Source organism: Pseudorca crassidens, chromosome 17 (assembly GCF_039906515.1).
Source record: "Pseudorca crassidens isolate mPseCra1 chromosome 17, mPseCra1.hap1, whole genome shotgun sequence".
In the NCBI taxonomy this organism is placed as follows: Eukaryota; Metazoa; Chordata; class Mammalia; order Artiodactyla; family Delphinidae; genus Pseudorca; species Pseudorca crassidens.
Genome location: NC_090312.1, coordinates 2231294 through 2251957, shown reverse-complemented (window position 1 = coordinate 2251957; position 20664 = coordinate 2231294). Strand labels below are relative to the sequence as shown.

At 60.6% G+C, this 20664-nt stretch overlaps 2 protein-coding genes and 1 long non-coding RNA gene across 7 annotated transcripts; 1 reads left to right on the top strand and 2 right to left on the bottom strand.

Moving 5' to 3' along the window:
- Positions 1–947: 947 nt before the first annotated feature.
- Positions 948–6907, bottom strand: LYNX1 (Ly6/neurotoxin 1). 5 transcript variants are annotated; one of them, XM_067712761.1, is made up of 6 exons: positions 6782–6907; positions 5547–5748; positions 5231–5332; positions 5005–5027; positions 4476–4638; positions 948–3447 (listed from the first exon to the last, which is right to left on the bottom strand). In XM_067712761.1, the coding sequence occupies exons 2-5, from the start codon at positions 5596–5598 to the stop codon at positions 4510–4512; spliced, it is 306 nt and encodes a 101-aa protein (XP_067568862.1). In that variant the 5' UTR covers positions 5599–5748; positions 6782–6907; the 3' UTR covers positions 948–3447; positions 4476–4509. The 5 variants fall into 5 exon arrangements, 4 of the variants coding, with proteins under 4 accessions (XP_067568862.1, XP_067568863.1, XP_067568864.1 ...); XM_067712762.1 differs by having other exon boundaries at positions 948–2035; XM_067712763.1 differs by having other exon boundaries at positions 948–1280.
- Positions 6908–11986: 5079 nt separating this feature from the next.
- LY6D (lymphocyte antigen 6 family member D) lies at positions 11987–13757 on the bottom strand. Its single transcript, XM_067712722.1, has 3 exons — positions 13611–13757; positions 12724–12822; positions 11987–12508 (listed from the first exon to the last, which is right to left on the bottom strand). The coding sequence occupies exons 1-3, from the start codon at positions 13660–13662 to the stop codon at positions 12273–12275; spliced, it is 387 nt and encodes a 128-aa protein (XP_067568823.1). The 5' UTR covers positions 13663–13757; the 3' UTR covers positions 11987–12272.
- A 32-nt stretch (positions 13758–13789) lies between these two features.
- Positions 13790–18625, top strand: LOC137210648 (uncharacterized). Its single transcript, XR_010936660.1, has 3 exons — positions 13790–14248; positions 14398–16337; positions 16810–18625. It is a non-coding gene; the product is annotated as an uncharacterized lncRNA (long non-coding RNA).
- Positions 18626–20664: the final 2039 nt, after the last annotated feature.

Below are 20664 nucleotides of genomic sequence, written 5' to 3'. Positions count from 1 at the left end.
AACAGGAATGAGGGTCTGGCTCAGGCCTGGGGGCCAGGCCCTGGCCCTAAACATGCAAACAAAGCTTAGGGCCCCCCCGAAACCAGAAGCTTCACCAGCACGGCCCCCTGCGGTGAGTTAGCGGAGCAGCTGCCGTCCGAAGTGCCACAAAGCACGGTCCTCAGCTTTCCCGTCTGTCAAATGGGCCTCCCTCCAGAAGTGGTGGCTCTGCACTGCCTACCCCCTGGGAGTGACGTATCGCAGGGCCCAGGACCTGTGGGTGTTTGCCCAGTGCTGGGGGCGGGGAGCAGAAAGGCCCTTGGTATTGAGAGACCCCATGATGGGTGAGAGCCCAGAAGGACCCTCCTGAGAGCAGGAGCCAGACTTTGTGGGGGCGATGCGCCAGCCAAGCCATTCTGCCAGAACAGGAGGTGCACCGTGGGGGCAGTGTGGGGGGCTGTCTGAAGGGGGCCAGCCCTGCTGGCCCAGAGGCCGTTGTCTGCCCTGGCAGCCCGCGTGGCTTTTGTCCATCCCTCTATCTGGTGGGCCCCTGTGGGTAGTCGGTCTCAGACCCCGCTCCCAGGCAGAAAGGAAGAGCTGGTGCCAGGAGCTAGAAAGCTGGGTGGTGGGTGAGTTCCTGGGGCCCTACCTCCCCTACCAGCCCCGTCAGCCTTCCCCAGGGGGCCTCTGGGTGAGGTGGTAGGTCTGCCTCGCTCCCAGGGAACCAGAACTGGGGCCGCTCCCGTGAACCTTGGGAGTCCTCCTGCCTCTCCTGCCTGGCTCCCTCCCCTCCCATGGGTCACCCCCTGCCCTGGGCCAGGGCTGGTTCCGAGGTCAAGACTGGCAAGACTGGGCGACCCAGGGTGGGCGGGAGTCTAGGACGGACAGAGCCAGCAGGACCAGCACACCAGCCCACAGGGTAGAGGTGAGCACAGGAGGGGTGGCTGGTGGGACAGAAAATCGACACACATATTCATCCGTTTATTCACTAGCTCGAGGAGGTGCAAAGGAGACCTCTCTGGGAGGCCGTGTGAGGGAGGGGGGCCATGGCCTGAAGTCGATGCCCATGCTGGGTAGGGTCAGGAAGTGGACGGAAAAGGCACCATCCATCCGTCTGTCCGTCCGTTCATCCATCTGTCCACCCGGTGCCTCCTGTGTGCCAGGCCCCAGACCGGGCAGTTACTGGCCCCACTGGGCAGCCTGGTGGGCGCTACTGTCCCCATTTTATCAGCAAGACAACAGAGGCTCAGAGGTGTGAACGACGAGGTCCAGATCAGCCCAAGGGATAGGATCTAACAAAACTTGGGGGAGGGGGAGAGATGAGAGAGAGCTCTCACTTTCTTTTCACCTTTCTCAGAGGTTCAGAATCATGAAAAAAATACACGTTCATCACCACAAATCAGATGTTACAAAGGGAGGTGAGAAGCAGCTGTCCAGCCTCCCCTCTGCACGTCCGTCTGCACCGGGGCCGCAGCTGTGCTCCAGGCAGATAGACGGCACAGGAGTCCACGCAGGTGCCGCCACACAGTCAAGCAGCCGCTCCTGAGACGGGCAGGCTGCTTCCAGATCTGAAACGCTGCGAAGACCGCGGGGAAGAGCCTGGGCCTGCCCGCCTGCTGACCCACGATCCTGACACAGGTGGGGAAGGGGTCTGGGCCAGGCGAGCTCGGAGTGCCTGGCACCCCTGTGCCCTCCTCTGTGCTATTCCACCCCTGGCCCAGCACCCAGACACAGGGCTGGATGCCCTGACTCTGTCTTTCATGGCTTCTCAAACCTCCTGGTGCTGATTTTCTCCTTTCCTGACCCTAAGCTGTTACAATGATTTCACATGCTAATGTCCTCTTAAATTTATAAACCCACCTTCTCAGCTTCCCCTTCCTCTCCCAGCTGATAGGAGAAGCGACTGCACGGTGGGGCAGTGGGGGCGGGGGACGAGAAGTCCCACCTGGCTTGGGCAACTACTTCACCTCTCTGTGCTTCAGTTTCCTCATCTGTGAAAGGGGCATGATAACGGCTCCTACCTTGCAGGGTTGTCTTGCAGTGCTTAGAGCCACAACTGCAGGGAAACGGGCAGATGTTAGTCACTAGCCTCATGGACAGTCAGTTGGGACAAGATGACTTGTTTGATTTCCAAGGGCACTACTGGTGCAGTCCCCTGATTTTGCAGTGCCACGCGCTTCCCACTAGGGGGCCCGGCCAGGGCGTGAGCATAACACGTTAGGTGTGTCTGTGCTGAGTTTCCACCACAGCCGGGCCAGGCAGAACCCAGCCTGTGGAGGTGGGATGGGCAGCATGGTCCCCGGTGCTGGGGGCAGTGCCATGGCTATTGGGATGGGACCAGGTCAGGGTGGAGGAGGGTTGGACAGATGGAGGCAAGAGGCAGGTGTGAGAAGCTCCCCCAACACCAAGCACACCCAGCTGCTGGATCCCTGCTCTCAGTGACCCCAGAGCCCACAGGGGGCCAGGCAGGGCTCTACTCCATCCCCGCCAGGACAGGAGGGAGGGAGGGAGGGAGGACCCGGTCTAGCCGAGGAGCCACCGGACCCAGGACAGAGTGCTTGCACAAGCAGGGCAGTGACGGTGCTTCCCAGGCCTCTCCTGCTGAGTCAGGAGGGCAGTCTGCCCAGGGCTGCCCTCCCTCCCAGAAAGCATCTGGAGCTGCGGTGGCCCCGCAGCCAACTCTGCGGGGAGTGTGGTCACTTCCCTGAGATGGACCACTCCTGGGAGTCTTTGGGTGGAGGAGCTGGGGGTGGGGTCTGGCTTCCCCCCAGCCTCCCCCAAGGAGGGGCTCACACCACACTGGGCATCAGGGGGAGGGGCCACCTGGACGGCTGTCTGGGTATTGGCCCTTCTGCTTCTGCTTATTGGCCCTCCAGGAAGCCTGACCCAGGCCTGCCTAAGGACCGGATCCCCTGAGGTCAGGCGGTCCCAGAGGGAAGATCTCAAGAGGGAATTTCCAGCACAGGTCCCCCTGACAGGGGCCATGCTTAGGGGCCAAGGGCTTCTGAGTTCCAGGGACAACCCCCCACGTGGGCACCTGCCACCATCCTGCACACTTGGGCCTTGCCAACCTGAAGGGGCTCCTTGGCCCCTTCCCAGACACTGGAGCTGGGGGCACTGGTCAGCTGAGGAGGCCTCAGGCGCCGTGTGACCCCGGGCACAACGTTGCACATCGACTGGCCTCACTGGAAGGAGGGCCCGGCTCCCCGGGCCACCCGGATCCAGAACAGCAGACGCTGGGCAGACCGGGCTTCCCCGAGCTGGCCGAGGGCGGGGCTCACCTAGGGTGGGTGCCTTTTTTTTTTTTTTTTTTTTTTTTTTTTGCGGTACGCGGGCCTCTCACATCTGTGGCCTCTCGCGTTGCAGAGTACAGGCTCCGGACGCGCAGGCTCAGCGGCCATGGCTCACGGGCCCAGCCGCTCCGCGGCATGTGGGATCTTCCCGGACCGGGACACGAACCCGCGTCCCCTGCATCGGCAGGCGGACTATCAACCACTGCGCCACCAGGGAAGCCCAGGGTGGGTGCCTTTTAAATGATGCCCTTTCTTGGGTCTCTGGGGGTCCCAAGGCCCAGCTTGACTGGGGGCACCTGAGAGCCACTCCCTGAGCTGAGGCTGGAGCGCTCCAGCCGGAGCGGAGCTCCCGCCCTCCCCGTGGGCAGAGTCAGAGGTCGAGGAGCCCGCGAAACCCTTTGGGACCAAGGCCGGCGCACCCAGCACTCGTTCAGTCGGGATCCTGCTGCCGCCCGGATAGCACTCAAGCCGCTGCGAGGGGCGAGGGGATCCCGGCTGCGCGGGGAGGGAGCGCGGCCCTTTGCATCCTTCTTTCCCAACCCGTCCTCCCCTCCTCCCCCGGACCTCCCCTCTCCCTCTCCCCTCCCCTCTTTTCCTGACCACAGTCCCCTCCTTCCCCGGACCCTGCCTTCCCTTCCCCTCCCCTCCGGCGGACCGAGCCCACCCCTGCCCGGCGCGGCCCCAAGCGTCCACCAGAGGGCGCCCCGCTCCGGTTCAAGGATGCACCGCCCCCGCCCCCGCCCCGGCGAATTCTCGGCGCCCCGGCGAAGTTCGCCGCCCCAAACCCCCGCCCCCCGTAAAAAGGCGCACTCCGCCAGGGCCTGCTTAGGGCTGAAGGCCAGGCTTCGGGTGGCTACCGCTCTGCTCCCTTCCCTCCTGGCCTAAAATAGTCCTGGGATCAGCTCTCAAGCTCGACCAAATATAGCCTGGCCTCTCCAGGCTCAGGCCTTGCGCAGGGGCCCAGCGCCGGGTCTGGAGGGGCCTCACGGGCCTCTTTAGGCTGAACCACTTCCTCCCCTGCCAAGGGCTGCCTAGACACGAGGGGACGGCCGACGGGGGGCGGGGGGCACAGGCCTTCCCCGATCGGCCTGCCATGCCACACCTGCCCTGGGCAGCCCTCCTAGGACCCTGGAGAGCCTTCTTCCTAGGACTGGTCCCCACCCCCTGGGTCCCTAATCTCCCCTCCCCCTCCAGCACACTTACAGGGCAGACGCAGAGGTCTCCTTCACGTCAGTGTTCACTGGCCAACTGAAGATCCCCCATAAACAGCACACCGTGCCCACACCCCCATCCTTGGACAGAGGAGGGGGCTGAGCTGCCCCGTCAAAGCCAGATGCCTTGGGAGGTGTGGTCCCACATCGGCCTTCTGAAAACAACAGGTCATGACCTGGAAGCAGACCCCCGGGTAGCTGGGGGAGGTCAAGAGTCCTCTTGCAGACATTCCTGGATGTGGCTGGGGGGGGTGTCTGGGGAGGGCAAAGAGGGAGTGCGCAGGGGGAGAGGGTGGGACCGTGCTGCTCAGCACTTTGCCCTTGAGTGAGTCTGTGGAGGGCAGGACGGGGCTTTAGAGCAGACCCCAGAGGGTGGCCAGGAGTACAAGGGCCAGGGTTGCAGGGGCTGCAAGGCCAGCGCCGTTACAGAGGTCGTACTGGCAGCAGGAAGTGGTGGATGCGTGCTTGGAGTAGCCATCGTACACGGTCTCAAAGCAGCTGGGCACGCACGACTTGCTCACCTTCATCCTGGTCGGGGTGTAGTCTGCAGAGGGAGGGGGAGGTGGGCCAGGACCCTGAGGGGGCCAACCCCAGCATGCAGGGCCATTCGGCCAGGTTCCCCTAAGCCAGGAGCTCCCAAAAAGGATCCTGGGGCAGGTGGGAGCCTCCCTCCTCAGCTCCCTCACACTCCCCCACCCGCCACCGTGCTCCACAGGCGGGGCTGTGAGGGGCATCCCAGCAACTCACAAGTGCGCGTGGTCATGCAGTAGGTGACCATGGCCGGGCAGCGCATGGGGTTGAAGCAGTTCTCGCCATTGTAGGCGCACACGTGGCAGTCCAGAGCCTGGGCTGGGGGCCGGGGGCCGGGGCCGGAGGGAGATTGGGGTCAGAGAACAGCAAGAGGCCCCCTCCTCCAGCCCATCAGCCCCCTGGTCCCGTCAGCTTCCCCGGGTCAGAAGAGCTGGGAGGAGAGGCGGTCACTGGGATTTCCGCCCCCACCCCCTCCAGCCTGCCTGCCCCCAAAGGTGGGTCTGTCCATCCCTCTGTTCTCCATCCATCTTACCCACAGGTAGGCCCACCAAGGCCACCAGGAACAGGGCGAACAGGGGCACCATGGCCAGAGGTGAGAGGGCAGAGTGGGAGCAGGGAAGTGGAGAGCAGCTGGTCTTCGATTCAACTCAGGCCAGGGCTGGGGCAGGGCACAGAGAGGGTGGGACAACCCCCTGCCCTCTGGGAGCTCCTGGTCGACTGGAGGCGCTATAGCCCTGCACAGAGGGGGATGAGGACAGGTGGTCACAGCAGGGCCTGAGGGACCCACAGGTTTGTGCAGAGGAGTCCCCCAACTCAGCCTGGGAGTCAGGGAAGACTTTCTGGAGGAGGAGACACGAATGAGATGAGAAGGAAGCAAGGGTGGGGGGCCAAGGGGAGGCCAGAAGTCTGGAGGGGCCTTGAACGCCAGGCCAAACCGACAGTCTACCGGGGATGGTTGATGCAGGGGCCCAGGAGCTTGGTACCCAGCCGTCTGCCACCCAGGGCCCTGGGGCCCCAGGGGTGGGTCTATCCTCACTGCTACCCCTACCCTTTGCCCCTGGCGTGTCCCCGCGTGGGCCCCCCCACTTCCTGACACTTTCAGGGCCCAGCTAGGGGCCCCTCTCCCGGAAGACCTCCAGAGCCCTGCCTGGGGTTTTGAGTCAGTACTGCAGAGCTCAGGCCTTGCGCAGGGGCCCAGCGCCGGGTCTGGAGGGGCCTCAGGGGCCTCTTTAGGCAGAGCCACTTCCTCCCCTGCCAAGGGCTGCCTAGACACGAGGGGACGGCCGACGGGGGGTGGGGTGGGGGTGGGCACAGGGCTTCCCCGATCGGCAGCGGACTCTGTCCAGCCTGTGGGGGAATGTGCTTTGAATGCACTCCAGGAGGGCACTTGGGCAAGACAAGAACTTCCCAGTCTGGATCTGCTGTTTGGAGCGGAGATGCCCACTCTCTCGGAAAGGGTCTGGGGGGTGTCTGGAGCACGACTCCCCTCCCCGCGCGGACAGTCCAGCCCCGGGTCCCCGCCTCGGGGAACTAAATTAGACCCTCCCGTTCCCGAGAACAACAAATCCATCTTCCATGACCCATTTTCCGGGCGTGCACCTCGGGATGTCGAAGGTCTGAGCAAGGCCGGGCCTGCGGCTCCAGCTCCTCCCGCCCCCTCCCGGAGAGCCCCGCCCCCAAGACTGCGGTCCCAAGTTCGGGCGGCTGTCGGGGGGACCTCAACCATGACCTTCACCACCATGAGCCCCCGTTGCGCCTAGGACTCACCCCTCGCCGGCCCTGCGAGCCCGGGTCTGACAGTGCGTCAGTCCTTGAGCCCAGCACTGCCCACGCCGCGCCGCCGCCCCGCGGCAGAACCGCCCATCGCGCGTGACCTCACCGCAGGCCCCGCCCCGCCCCGCCCCGCCCCGCCCCGCCCGCGAGTTCGTCCTTCTCGCGGGGACCGGGACCCCCGCCCCCCGCGGAGGGCCAACCGCGCCCAGACCTAGGACCCCGCAGTGACACCCGCGCTACCCTCAGACGCACGTGCACCTCGCGATGGGGCACGGGGACGGAATCTTCTGCCCCTCCCTCCCTCTCCCTGCTTCCGCCCGCCGCCCTTCGCCCACTCACCCCCCGTGCTGCTCGTCAGCCCCGCACCCCAGCAGCAGCCCGTGCCCCTTCTTCCTTTAGCCCAGTTGTACAGGGATGTTAGCGGAGCTGCAGCGAGTGCCAGGGGTGGGGGGTGGGGGGGGTGGGGAGGCGCTGATTTCTGGATCCGGCTTCTGGGTCCCCACGTGGTCCCGCTTTACCTGCTGTGTGACCTCGGCAAGTTACCTAGCATCTCTGGGCCTCGGTCCCCACACCAGGTCCCTCCTAACAAAGCGTAAAATCAAGCCTTGAAAGAAGCCCATTGTTTCATGGACCCCCTTCCACGGTAATAATAATGTTTAAGGCAAAATTTAAGATTTTCATGGGCCCTAAATTTTTTTTTTTTTCTAATGTGAGGAAAAAAAATGCAACATTTTCTTTGACCCTCAATTTTATTTTTCTTTAAAAGAGTTGAACCACTCTGGGGACCCTAGGCCCTGAGCCTCCAGAGCGAAGTGGGCACTCTCCCTGGACAGACTGGGATGGTTGGTCACCCTATTTGCCAGATAGTCCCTGAGATGCCTCAGGGTGCCAGGAGTTGGAGATAAAACGGGCAAACATTCCCCAATATTCTCGCGGTCATGAAGCTCACACTCCACTGGGGCATATGCTGTGGGCTCCAGCATCAGATCATGATGAATTAACAGCAACTGGATTTTCCTCCTGCCTTTAAACAACTGAAAAATGGGGCAAAATAAATGAAGCCACGGTTCTCCGAGGTCGCACAGCAGGCAGCAGGGGCCGTGACCCTGGAGGTGGGGGAGACAAAGGAGCTGCAGGCCACAGAGCAGGGAGGGGAAACCCAGACAGAGCCCGGGACTCTCTGACTGAGGAGAGGAGAGTTCAGGGAAGCCAAAGCAGCTGGATCTCACAGGGCAGAGAGGAGAGAACTGTCCCCTCTCCAACCCACAGGGCTGGGGAGGTCAGCAGAGGGTGCGTGTGTCTTCAGCTGAGGGCCCATCAGTGCACACATTTGAGGAACCAACCCCAAGATGTGGAAGGAGCAGGCACAAGGGTTCCCAGAGCTCACACAGGGCTGGAGGAGAAACCTTGTGTCAACCGAAAAAAATACAAACCCTCACAACCTAAAAGTCTTGAGTTAATATTTTATTTGGGGACCCTACTGAGGACTATAGCCCAGGAGACAGCCTCTCAGCTCTGAGGAACTGGTCCAAAGAGGTAAGGGAGGAGCCGGGACATATAGGAGTTCTTGCTGGGAAAAAACAAACAAACAAACAAATGTACTCGAACATCAAAAGATCACTGCTAGTCACAAAAAGTAGACATCGCAAGTTAATGATTTTAGTGCTTTTCTCTGTTCGGGAAGATGCAAGAGTCTGGGCTCATTGAAATTATTCCTTTGATGTGCATCTTAGCTATTTAGGGCAAGTATCCAGTTTTCCTCTATCCTGAATTCCCCTCAGGGAAACTATAAACTCATGGAACCCAGAAATTCAATGAACCTCAAGCACAAGAAATTGAAGAAAACTATACCAAAACACATCGTGATCAATTGCTTAAAACCAGTGATAGGGGCTTCCTTGGTGGCGCAGTGGTTAAGAATCTGCCTGCCAGTGCAGGGGACACAGGTTCGAGCCCTGGTCCGGGAAGATTCCACATGCCGTGGAGCAACTGGGCCTGTGCTCCACAGCCGCTAAGCCTGCGCTCTAGAGCCCGCAAGCCACAACTACTGAGCCCATGCTCCTAGAGCTTGTGCTCCGCAATTAGAGAAGCTACTGCAATGAGAAGCCCATGCACCGCAACGAAGAGTAGCCCCCGCTCACTGTAACCAGAGAAAGCCTGCACACAGCGACAAAGACCCAACGCAGCCAAAAATAAATAAAATAAATTTTTTTAAAAAAACAGTGATAAAGAGAAACCACTAAAAGCAGACATTGTGTGATGCACAAGAAAAGAAGGACGCCAGCAGATTTCTTGTCAGAAACAGTACAAGCCAACACAGTGAAGCAATATTTGAAATACCAAAACACAAAAACAAAACAAACAACTTGGAATTATATGCCCCCCCAAAACATCTCTGAAAAGTGAAGGGGAAATAAAGATATTTTCAGACATGCAAAGGCAAAAAGAATTCTTTTCTAGAATTAAAAAAAAAAAAGTAAAGAAAGAGCAAGAAAAGAAAAATCAAAGAGCTCTACTTAATAAAGTAACAAAAGAGATAAAATGGAATCACAGAGAGTAATCTGGTCATTGACAAGAATGCAGAAAAAGAGGGGAAAGGAAAAAGAACAAGTGGGACAGAGAGAAGACAGAAGGTGGGGTGAGAGACTTAAACCCATGACACCTCTAATCACACTGAAAGGTCCAAACACCCCAACTAGGAAGCAGAGGTGGTCAGATTAAATAAAACGAGAAAGAGCCATGTCTCTGCTGCGCTCAAGAAGTCCACTGTACATGTAAGATCACATGTACGTTAAAAGGCAAAGGACGGAGGAAGAGACACCAGGCTCACAGTAATTAAAAGAAAGCAGGAGTGACCACACTCACGTCAGACAAAGTGGATTTTAGAGCAAAAGATATAGCCAGGAATAAAGAAGGACGTTACATAATGATAAAAGGATCGGTTCATTAAGGGGACATAGCAATCCTAAATGTTTATGCACCTAACAACTGAGTTTCAAAACACACAAAGCCAAAAAACCTGAGAGAACAAAAAGGAGAAAAAGAAAATTCATGACTCCAGCCAGAGATTTCAACACTCCTTTCTTAGAGAATTTTTTTTTTTTTGGCTGCATTGGGTCTTCGTTGCTGCACGCGGGCTTTCTCTAGTTATGGTGAGCGGGGGCTACTCTTCATTGCAATGCGCGGGCTTCTCGTTGCGGTGGCTTCTCTTGTTGCGGAGCACGGGCTCTAGGCACGCAGGCTCAGTAGTTGCGGCGCATGGGCTTAGTTGCTCCGCAGCATGTGGGATCTTCCCGGACCAGGGCTCGAACCCGTGTCCCCTGCATTGGCAGGTGGCTTTTTAACCACTGCGCCACCAGGGAAGCCCAACACTCCTTTCTTAAGAGCTCATAGAAGTCAACGGAAAATGAATAACGATAAAGGAGACTTGAACAACACTACCAGCCCATGTGACCTGCTTGATAAGTACAGAAGGAGAGCCCGTTCTTTTCAAGGACACACAGAATATTAATCAAGATAGACCTATTGTGGGCCGTAAAATAAATCTCAACAAATTTACAGGGATTGAAATCCTACAAATTATTTTCTTGGGCTACAATGGAATTAAATCAAGAACAGAAAAATAAGATCACCAAATATTTAGAAACTGGGCAACACAGTTGGGTGGGTTAAAGGAAAAATTTTAAAGGAAATTAGAAAGTATTTCTAACTGAATGAAAATGAAAACACAATATATCAAAGTTAGTGAATGCAGCTAAAGCAGTGTTTAGAAGGAAAATTTTGGCATTAACACTTGTATGAGAAAAAATAAAGTTCTCGACATAATGGCCTATGATCCCACCTTCAGAAACTAGAACAAGAGTAAATCAAACCGCACGTAAGCAAAATAAAGGAAATGATAAAAATAAGAGCAAAAAACCAAGGAAATAGAAGAAGAAAATCAATAGAGAAAATCAATCAACTGACAGTCATCTTGAAATTGGCTATCAGTGGTCTGATCAGCGTCATCTTGATTGTTTTAAGTACAGTTAATCTTCGTTTCCAGGGTTGGTTTGTTCCCATTTCTTTGAGGCCAGTTCTCAGAATTGTGGCAGCTTATGTCATGGCTACAGCCTGGTCATCATGTAGTTAACTTCTTCCACCTGGCGGGGATTTCTAACCTGGGCCCCAGGTGGCCTCGGTGTCCCTTCAGGGATGGCTGCTCTGCGGAGCCTTCCCTGACCCCGTGTGGCAGCCTCCTCCTCCTTCTGCCCCCGCAAGTTTGCTGACCGCACCCCTGGCTTCCAGGTGGGGGGTGAAGGGTCTTCTCCGGAGTTTGGCACCAGAAGGCACTCTCCTCCCTGGCTCCAGCTGGCCCAGCTCAGAGCACCCTCCCCTCTCCGGAGGCGGATGTCCCTGACCCCCCACCTCTTGATTCAAATCCCAGCCACACGGCCGGCCTGCTGTGGGATATCCCGAGGACTCGGGATGGTCCGCGCCCTGTGCGTCCCCGCCCGTCTGTCCGACCGCAGTGGCCCGTGTGTCTGATCCGGCCTTTCCACTTCTTGCCCCGGGTGCCGGGTGCCGAGGGCACACAGTGAGCTCTGAGGGAGGGGAGAGGCATGCCCCCTTGGCAACTCCTCCCAAGGCCCGGCTCCCCGGTGGCCACCGGGGGGGGGCGCGCTGGTCCTCGGAATATTCCCGTCGCAGCAGGAGCTACGGTCGGATCTCAGCCCACGGGAGCGCGGAGCGGGAGAGACCTGCCGCGGGCAGAGGGTGTTGCTCAAGGTCACCTGGTAGGACAAGGTGGGACCCGGGCGAGCCTGGGCAGGCGGGGCTTGGCCGTGAGAGGTGAGGGAAGGGCTGGCAGGGTGGGCGGGGCGGCCCTGCAGGGAGGGGTTCCACCGCGTGGTCTCAGGCAGGCTGGTGGCTGCCTGGTGAAGAGCTACGGCCTCGCATCACTGCTCCACTGACAAACTTCTGCCAGCGCGCCTACTCAGGCCTCCCCCAGGAGGGCCCTCCTTGTCTGGGGCTGCAGAGGAGGTGTCTGGGGAGGGTCGTGTCCCCTCCGGGGGTGAAGGGTGATGGTGCCCCTCCAGGCATCATGCACGCTGCCGAGACTGGCCCTGGGTGACAAACCCTGGGACTTGGGGGCCGGTGTGTGTGGATGGCTCCTCCCCACCTCCTCTACTCCCGGAACTAGCACAGACATGACCACGCTGGTTTGCAACCATTTATTCCGGTGCAGGGCTTTGGGTAGAAAAATAAACGGAAACCAAACAGAACGAATATGAAGCCTGAAGGGAGCCGAATGCCTCCTGTCCCCCCTCCTCCCCTCGCTGCTCAGGGAGGGGCGTCCTCTTGTGCTGGGGGAGGGGCGGCTCCAAGCCAGCAGCTCTTCGTGCCGCACCACCGCCCTGCCCTAGACCTTCCAGGGGAGCCCCCAGCCAGGGTGTCTGAGCCCCCATCCAGGGGAGAGGAGGGGGTGGGGCCCCGGTCCCGAGGGTCACAGGCTGGCGGCCCAGGTGAGGGCGTGGAGGCCCAGGGCCAGCGCCAGGCCGAGGGGGGCGCTGGTGAGCAGGGCGCGGGCGGGCGCAGCGCTCTGCAGACTCTCGTTGCACAGGTCGCCCGTGCAGCACAGGGTGGCCGAGGCCCCTCTGCTGACTTGGCCCTGCAGGTTGTGCGTGGGCGTGCACGACTCCGCGCAGTCCTTCTCCACCAGGTTCCCAGATAGGGGCTCCACTGGGGACAGGCGGGCGAGGTCAGGCCAGGCACCGCCTCCGACCCCCAGGGCCTCCCAAGTACCAGTTCCCAGCTTCCATCGCCACCGTGACCGGTCAGTCACCGAGATCACTCCCACCATCCTCCCCAGGGATGATCCTCCAAGCCCTGGGGCACCGGGACAGAGCCCTGGAGAGTCCTGCAGGGGCCCCTTTCCCCTCCCCCAGATCGCTCACCCTTGGTCACCGTCTTGCAGAAGCTGGAGTTGACTGAGCAGCTCTGAGGTTTCTCACAGTTGGTGGAGCTTGTGCATACGTGACACTGGAGAGCCTGGGCTGGGGGCGAGGGTGTAGGGGTTTCAGCAGGCCCCAGGGAGACCTCCCAGGGAGACAGGGATGCCTGGGTTTACTGCCAGAAAAGACTCCTGGACAGAGCCCTCTGTCACCCCTGCCCTAGGCCAGTCGCCTCTGAGGCCCCTGGGCCCCGCCAGGGTTTAGGTCTTGCACACAGCCTCAGGAGGCAGGAGGTGACAGTCCCTGTCTGCTGGGGCCCTGGCAGCCCACCCGGAGGAGCTGTCCAGTGCCGGGCATCCCTAGAGGACCAGTGAGGAGGTGGCCAGTATGGGGCGCACTGAAGACCCTTCCCCAGGGGCATCAGAGGCTCTGGGATTTGCTAAGAGTGGCTCACAGGACCTGGCTGCAGTCCCCACCCTGGGGGCTGTCTCCTGGTGGGGAGCCCACGGTGAGGACCTGAGGCTGCGTTGGGGTCCCGGAGGCTGTCAGGTTGGCCATGCTGAGCCTGCGGGGGGGAGGGGGAAGGGTGACCCAGGAGGGCCCTGGGCCCTGGAGAGGGGGATCGGGGCTGAACCCTGAGTATCTGTCTTTCCCCAGGAGAGGCATCTGAAGACAACTCCCAGCATCGCTCCCTCTCAGAACGTCTGATTCTTGGGGTTGATTTTCTGATTCTGAAATATTGTTAAGTCTGTGATCCCACAAAATTAAGATGCGGGGTTCACTTTGTTCTAGGGTTCACAACGCCAAGGTTCTCCGTGCCTAGAGGTGAGCAACTCCAGGCTTCCAGGGTCCGGCTCCCCACTGCCCCCAGCCCCCAGCCAGCCCCTCACCTGGCCCAGAAGCCACAGCCAGGGCAACAAGGAACAGCAGGGCTGTCTTCATCTCGGGTGTTCCCGGGGCAGTGGGAGCCCCTCCTCTCCGGAGGCCTTATAGCTGGGACCGGTGCTGGTGGGAGGGAGGGGCGGGGACCTGCCCCTTCCGGCCTGGCCCACGCCCTCCAGCGAGGCACACCCCTGCCCTGCCAGCTGGAGGGATCTCTGCCCGCGCTCCACCACCACCCCCCACCACCCCCCACCGCCTGCCCTTCTCTGGGCTGTGGACAGAGGCCTCAGCTGGCTCTGCAGCCTGCCTCTTCTCTGTCCTCTGCCCAGCTCTGGTTACTTTGTCTTGACCTTCCGCTTTGTCTCTGACTTCCACCCTCAGATAAGGTCACAGAGTCCCAAGCCTGTGTGGTTGCCCTGGGGGTGCCCAGTGCTGTGCTCGGGGCCGAGGGGCGTGGTGCAGGAGGAGGTTCAGGCCCTGCCTTCTTGGGCTCCCGGGGGCTCTGGGTTGCTAGGTTGACCCCCAGGGGTCCTGGGGAAAAGACCCTAGGGAAGTGAAGTGTTCACTAAGATGTCTGGACCTCGGGAGAAGGGGAAAGAGAAGCCCTCGGGGCAGGGACGTGGATGCCAGATGTTCCTGCGGAGAGGTGAGCACCAACTGGGTGAGGGATGTGAAGTCCAGCGGGGCCTGGGGCTTCGGAGGAGGGGCAGGGGCTGGATGCTGGGGAGGGGGTGGTGTGGAGGCAAAGACTCAACCCCCCGTCGTCTCCACCGCCCCTGCCTCCCATCTTTCCAGGCCCAGGCCCCCTCCTCGCCAAGTGCTCCCTCCGCCACGTTCCAGCCCGGCCCTCCTCCAGCAGCTGCCTGTGTCCTGCCTTGTGACAATTGCTCTCCGTGTCTGCTTTGGTCCTGAAAGGCAGTGTGCTCTTCCAGGCCAGGCCTAGGGCCCTGCCCGGTGCGGGGTTCGGCTGGGGGCTGCCGGGCAGATCCCGCCGCACCTTCCCCCTCCAGCACTGCTCACAGGAAGGACTCGGGCCTCTGCGCGTAGGCTCCCCCTTCCCTTGTCCCTCTCCCCACAGGTTTCCCTGTCTGCTTGCTGGCCCTGGGACCCCACTACTTCTCCAATGTGCCCGGCAGACCCTGCTAGGAGGTGCGGGTGGGACCCGCAGAGGCAGGCTGTGATGACGCTGCGTGGGGCCGGGGCACCGATGGAGGTCGGCCCTGGGCCGCTGCCGGCAGCCGAACCTGCCGGTGGACATCCCCCTGAGGGTCTGGTGGGGCAGCGCCTGCTGTGGGGATCTGGGCCAGCCTAAGGCTCTTCGGAGCAGAGGCTCAGGACGGTCAGGTCTGGGCTACAGGCCCCTGGCCTTTCCTCCTGGCAGGCCCCCGGGCAAGCTGGCTTCTGAGCTGGGCCTCACCTCCTCCCTGCCGAGTCAGGGGTGCATATCGTGATGCTGGGGGTCCAAAGAGGTGTGCCCACCCTGAAGCAGTCACTGGACCTGCAAGACCTGCACGATGGTGGAGGGGTGGTGCTGCGGTGCCTTCCAGGATCCTGGGGGGCACGGGGGGGCAGGCAGGAGCCCCCGAGGCAGCCCCGCATCAGCCGCCTGAGCCCGCAAAGGCTGCGGGTCCTACTGGCTGGTCCCTGGGGCTTGTTTAAGGCAGCTGGGGTCTGGATTGACAAGGCAGGTGACGTGGGGGTCCCTGGGCCCTGATCCAGAGAGAGAAAGTCACCCTGAGCTCCGAGGCCTCCCTCGGAGTGGAAGGAGGGTGCCCAGGAGGCCCTGGGAAGCAGGGCACAGGGCTCAGTGACAGGGTGGCAACTAGCGAGGGGTGGCAGATGGCAGGTGGGGAGTGGTGACTACTTGGGCCAAGGGTCATGGAAGCTGCTGGAAAAATAGGTTTGGGGGATTGGATTTCCTGTCGGGCCCGGTGGTGCTGCAGGATCCAGGGATGTCGGGCCGGCTGGGAGTGGAGGTCTGGGCGTGAGGGAGTTGGGCAGCGGGCTCCCTGCATGTGGGGCTGGAGGGGGCCCTGTACCCCCGATCCACCTCCGTGACGCACCTCAGGCTTTTACGTGGCTGTGTGCCCTGGTGGCAGGGCTAGACACTGGAGCAGAGGCGGCAGCTGGTCCTGTTCTGTGGGAAGGAGGCCTTTGCCCCAGCAGGGCTGCCCACGAGGACGCGAGCTGCCTCTCCTGGGGCTTCCTAGCAGAAACATCAACCCCAGATACACTTTACTTGTGGGAGAAAGTGGGTGATTCCATGACTGGGGCTCTCAGAGAACTGGGAGTTACCAGGACGGTGCAGTCGGGGAGGGCTTCCTGCAGGCAGTGCTCTGGCCACCACGGTCTTAGAGGCCGGGTTCAGGGGAGAGAGGAGCCCTGAAGCTCGTCCCCTACCAACCCCTTTCACCGGTGAGGAAATAAGGGCCAGAGAGGGCCGGGCTGGCGCCAGGTCATCCGGGAGTGGGGCAGAGACTGGCTTGTTTCTGTCACCACTGACCCCTCCTTCCCTCCGCCCTCACATGCTGGAGAGAGCAGCTGCTTTCCAGAACCCAAGCCCTCCTATCAGCCTGGGTCCCTAGACCTGACTGTACCAGCAGGCGTGACGCCCAGGAGAGGCCTTGGAGGGAATACTACCCCCTACACCCACCCCCAGCCCTGCCTGCTCCCTGAACTCAGCTGGCCAGGAAGCCAGACGCCAGGACAAGCCCAGGCCTCTGCCTGCAGCTGAGGTTCTCCTGCCCGGGCCCTCTCCCTGCACCTTGCCTTCCTGCCTGCTCCCCCTCGTCTCAGCCTGGGCATGGGAGAGGGGCAGGGCCACTGGGGTTACACAGAGCAGGAGTGTGGGGCATGGGAGAGGGGCAGGGCCACTGGGGTTACACAGAGCAGGAGTGTGGGGCATGGGAGAGGGGCAGGGCCACTGGGGTTACACAGAGCAGGAGTGTGGGGCATGGGAGAGGGGCAGGGCCACTGGGGTTACACAGAGCAGGAGTGTGGCCCAGAGAGGGAAGCACCTGGCCCAGCGTGGCACAGCAGGCACCCCAGGCCTTCCAAAAGGCCCCCAGGCCTGCCCTCCAAACCTCGGGCCGGGACAGGCTTCTTCAGCTCAGGTCACCATAAGGGCAGCCCCGGCCCCGGCTATACCCCCAAACCTCCCTCCACCTCGAGGCACCCCATTCACCCCCTCCTTCATTCCTTCAACAGAGTTTTAGAAGGACTCAGCACGTACCAGGCACAGAGGGTGCAACGGAGACTGAACGAGGAGAGACAGGATCCAGGCTTCAGGGCCCCCTGACTAGGTGGGGAGACGTCGAGGGGGTGGACACGTGATGCTCTGTGTGTACCCCACGTGAGCATGATTATCAGGGAGGCCGAGGGACCCAGGAGGGCTCTCCCCGGGGTGGAGTGGGGAAGGGCATCCCGGCAAGGCAGCCAGGGTCTGGCTCAGGGGCCGTGCATGGCCTTGGGGGTCATGCTCCCTTTCTGTCTCTCTCTCCTTCCCCAGCTGGAGTGAGGTGACTTCCCCTGAGTCAGGCAGCGGAGTGATGCAGGGTCTCCCTTGGGCCTGCTCTGTTCCTGTAAGTCACACACCTGCAGCATACGGGGCCTCCCTCAGCTGACATACAGAGGGCAGGGCCTTGCCCAGGGTCACCCAGTCAGTGAGTGGGAGCCAGAGCTGGGCCTGGCCCCCCAGCATGGGGCTCTGACCCTCACCGTGGCCTCTCCACTCATCCTTCCTGGTGCAGGAGAGTTGCCCTTACACCCAGGGCCGCGGGCCTAGATGTAGGTCTCTCTCACCAACTGCCCAGGGCCTGCCGTGGCCCCATCCATCCTAGATCATCCCCTGGGGCCCTGGCCACCAGCTGCCCTGCTCCAGAGACACCTTCTCCCCATCGCTGGGCGAGGCTTCTGGGTGCAGTTAATATCCTTGGGCTGGGCTGGGGGCTGGGGTCCAAGGCCGGCTCTGCCCCTCTGCGCTGGCCTCTCACACATGCGGGGCCCCTCTTTCCCGCTCTGCCAGACCGAGAATCCAGGGAGTAGCTACATGGGCAGCGCTTCCCTGCCTGGAGGCACAGCCTGCTGCCCATGGGCAGCCCTTTCCTGCCTGGAAGCACAGCCTGCTGCCAGGAGTGGCTGGGCAGGAGCCCTAGGGCCAAGAGAGGCCAATCCCCCTGAGAGAGGCCTCACGGGAGCCCTGCTCACAGCAGCTCCTAGGGCCAGCACTGGGCACCTCTCCACGGAGCCCCACATGGGCCCTGACCGTCAGCTTCTCTGGCTGTGTCCCTGAGAGGACACTGGGACTTGGGGATCTGGGTGATGAGGGCGAAGCCCTCAGGTGTGAGCTGCGTCCTTCCGTGAAGGCATGGGTATAGGTTCTGGGGTAGTGACCACGGGACCCTTCTCACTTTCCACCCTCACTTCTCTGTCCTCACTTGCTCCCAACACCTACCCACCCATCCGCTCATCTATCCATCTTGCATGCATGCAGCCATCCATCCACCTATCCATGTGTCCATCCACCCATCCATTATCCATCCATCCACCCTCCCCATCTGTATATCCACTCATCTACCTATCCATCCATGTATCCACCCTTCCTTTTATCCATGCATTCATCCATCTTCCATCCGCCTATCAATCTATCCATCTGTCCATCCATCCATTCAACCATCCACCATCTACCCATCTACTCATTCCACTTGCATGTCCTCTAGGAAATAATTACAGTGATGTTTCTCTATCTCCTCTCTCCTCTCTCCTCTTCCCTTCCTCACTTATACACACACCTACCCCTGACAAGAGAAAACAGTAATTCTCAAAGACCACGGAGTGAAACCTGGTGGGACTCTGAGAGCCTTAGGTCTGCAGGTGGTTGGCAGGCAGCTCTGGAACTTGCAACACCTGACATGCAGACACTCCCTTTTTATTTAAGATTGTGTTAACTGGGGAGGAGAAGGGCTTTGGGAGGACATCACTGATCCTAACCCTTAAGAGGGGAATAAATATCTAATATAAATCATGCGCTCCGTATCTGTCCGTCTTTGGCACTAGTACCTCTTACACAGGGCAGTGGAAATTCCTTTCCCTGGCAACCCTCCACCCCTGTCACTTTGTCCCCTGCCCCTTGGGAACAGGAAATGACCCCTTTTTGGGTGCTGCCACTCTTTAAGCCCCACTAAAATACGGCCAGGACAACCTAGCATTTAACAGAAAGGATTTTTGGCAACAGCTGATGAAAGTCTGGAATTGGGACTGTGTGTCGGGGAAGCCTTCAGCCTGCAGTGAGACCCCGATTTCAGGCGTGGACAGCCTCTCTGCAGACCCTGCATTTTGCAGGGGCGGTTCCCAGGCACGGGGCGATGGGAGCCAGCAGGGCGGCGTCGGCAGCAGCCGCGTGGCCTGGGAGCTAGTGGCACTCTGTCCTCACGGGGCCGGGCGTCTGCTCCTCCAGGCTTCAGGCGGCTGTTGAGCTTGGGGTCTGGAACAGCCCAGCTCCAACGCTCTCTGCTCAGCTTGGTGGCCTCAGGGACCCGGCTCTGGCACCAGTCCTGGTCCAGGAGTTTGCATATTGTTGCAGCCCTCTCTGGGTGTGGGTACAGCCCTGGGGCAGGGAGGTGGGTCCCAGTTTGGGCCTGCCAGGAGCTCATGACTACAATCCCAGGGGCTCAGGGGATCAGAGGGTTTGTGCCGTCATAACTTTGGATGTTATGTAAGAAGGGAGCAGGGGCAGCCTCCCTGGCTGGAGGAAAGGTGACTCACAGAGGCCCAGGAGCCCCCAGGGATGTGCCCAGAACAGAGGAAGCAGCTCTGACTGCGAAGCCCAGGGCACACGGAGGGCCTGGTGCTCCAGGACCCCTGCTGGCTGGCGGTCTGGGCTTCTAGCCCAGAAGACTGCAGAGTCACCCCTGCTCCCAAGCCCTCTGAGCTCCAGCTGCCTCCCTGCACTCCCACCCCACCCTCCCTCAGGGATTTCAGAAATAACAGGTTGAAGCCTGAGCCTTCCACAGACGGCCCCACCCCCGCGCCCCCTATATGCTCCTCCCTAAACCAGCAGCAGAAGCGGGGGCTCCAGGGTCAGAGCCAGCCTCCCTGCCCCGCTGCCCGAGAGCCCTGCTCTGCTGGCACGTCAGGTGCCCACCCTCAGTCTTCCCGCCGGGGGTCCTCTTGAAGTCCCTCCAGCCCTTCCCTACCTCCGGGCCTTTGCACCTGCCGTCCGGCTGCCCGCCTGTGGTCAGGATCACAGCCACAACCTCACCCTCTGAGAGGCCAGTGAGCCCTGCAGCACCCGACCTCCTCCCGAGTCCCCGTCAGAACTTGCGGGCCCACCTTTGCTTGTCGGTTTGCGGGCTACGGCCCCCAGGTCTGCTGTGTCACCGTGGTGTCTGTGTCCACGTGACCTCTGAGTGTCTGTTGATTTAATGACTGAGGGGCACCTGTAGGTGGGCATAGAGAGAACTCAGGCTTGGGTGCAGACCACCACTCCCCCACCAGGAGCTGGGGGGCCGGGAAAGGGTCCGGAAGGCTCTTCGTGCCTCAGTTTGCTCAGCTGTAGTGAGGGAGAGTGAGTGCCTTCATCTGGAAACAGCCCCCTTGCCCCACCCCTACTTCTGAACACAGAAGCTCTTGGAGGAGGTGGCCATGAGTCGTCATGTGGCGTCCAACGTGGCTCTCCGTTGGGACTTGTAGGGGTGGGGCCTGCCCCAGAGGGAAGGTTGGTCAGAGAAGAGAGGCAAGAAAGGAAATTTCCACTTTCCTTAAGAGAAGAAGCCCCAAGCTTCTAAGGCTGGGTGGAGGGGTCCAACCCTGAGCTCCACCTTTGCTACTGGGATGGCTGCCCCATACGTGCCCCATAAACACCTCTTCCTGGGCCTCTGGGCCTGGCTGTGCTGGGGGCTGGGAGGGCCCCCAAGGGAATCCTGACACCCTTATTGCAAGGCAGGGCACCCTCAGCCTATCTTGTCCCCCAGACATAGCCCAAGGTGCAGACAGCGGGCAGGAGTCCCACAGGAGGGCAGGCCCCCTCCCACTGGCTTGAAACCTCTGCTGCCCTGCACTTCT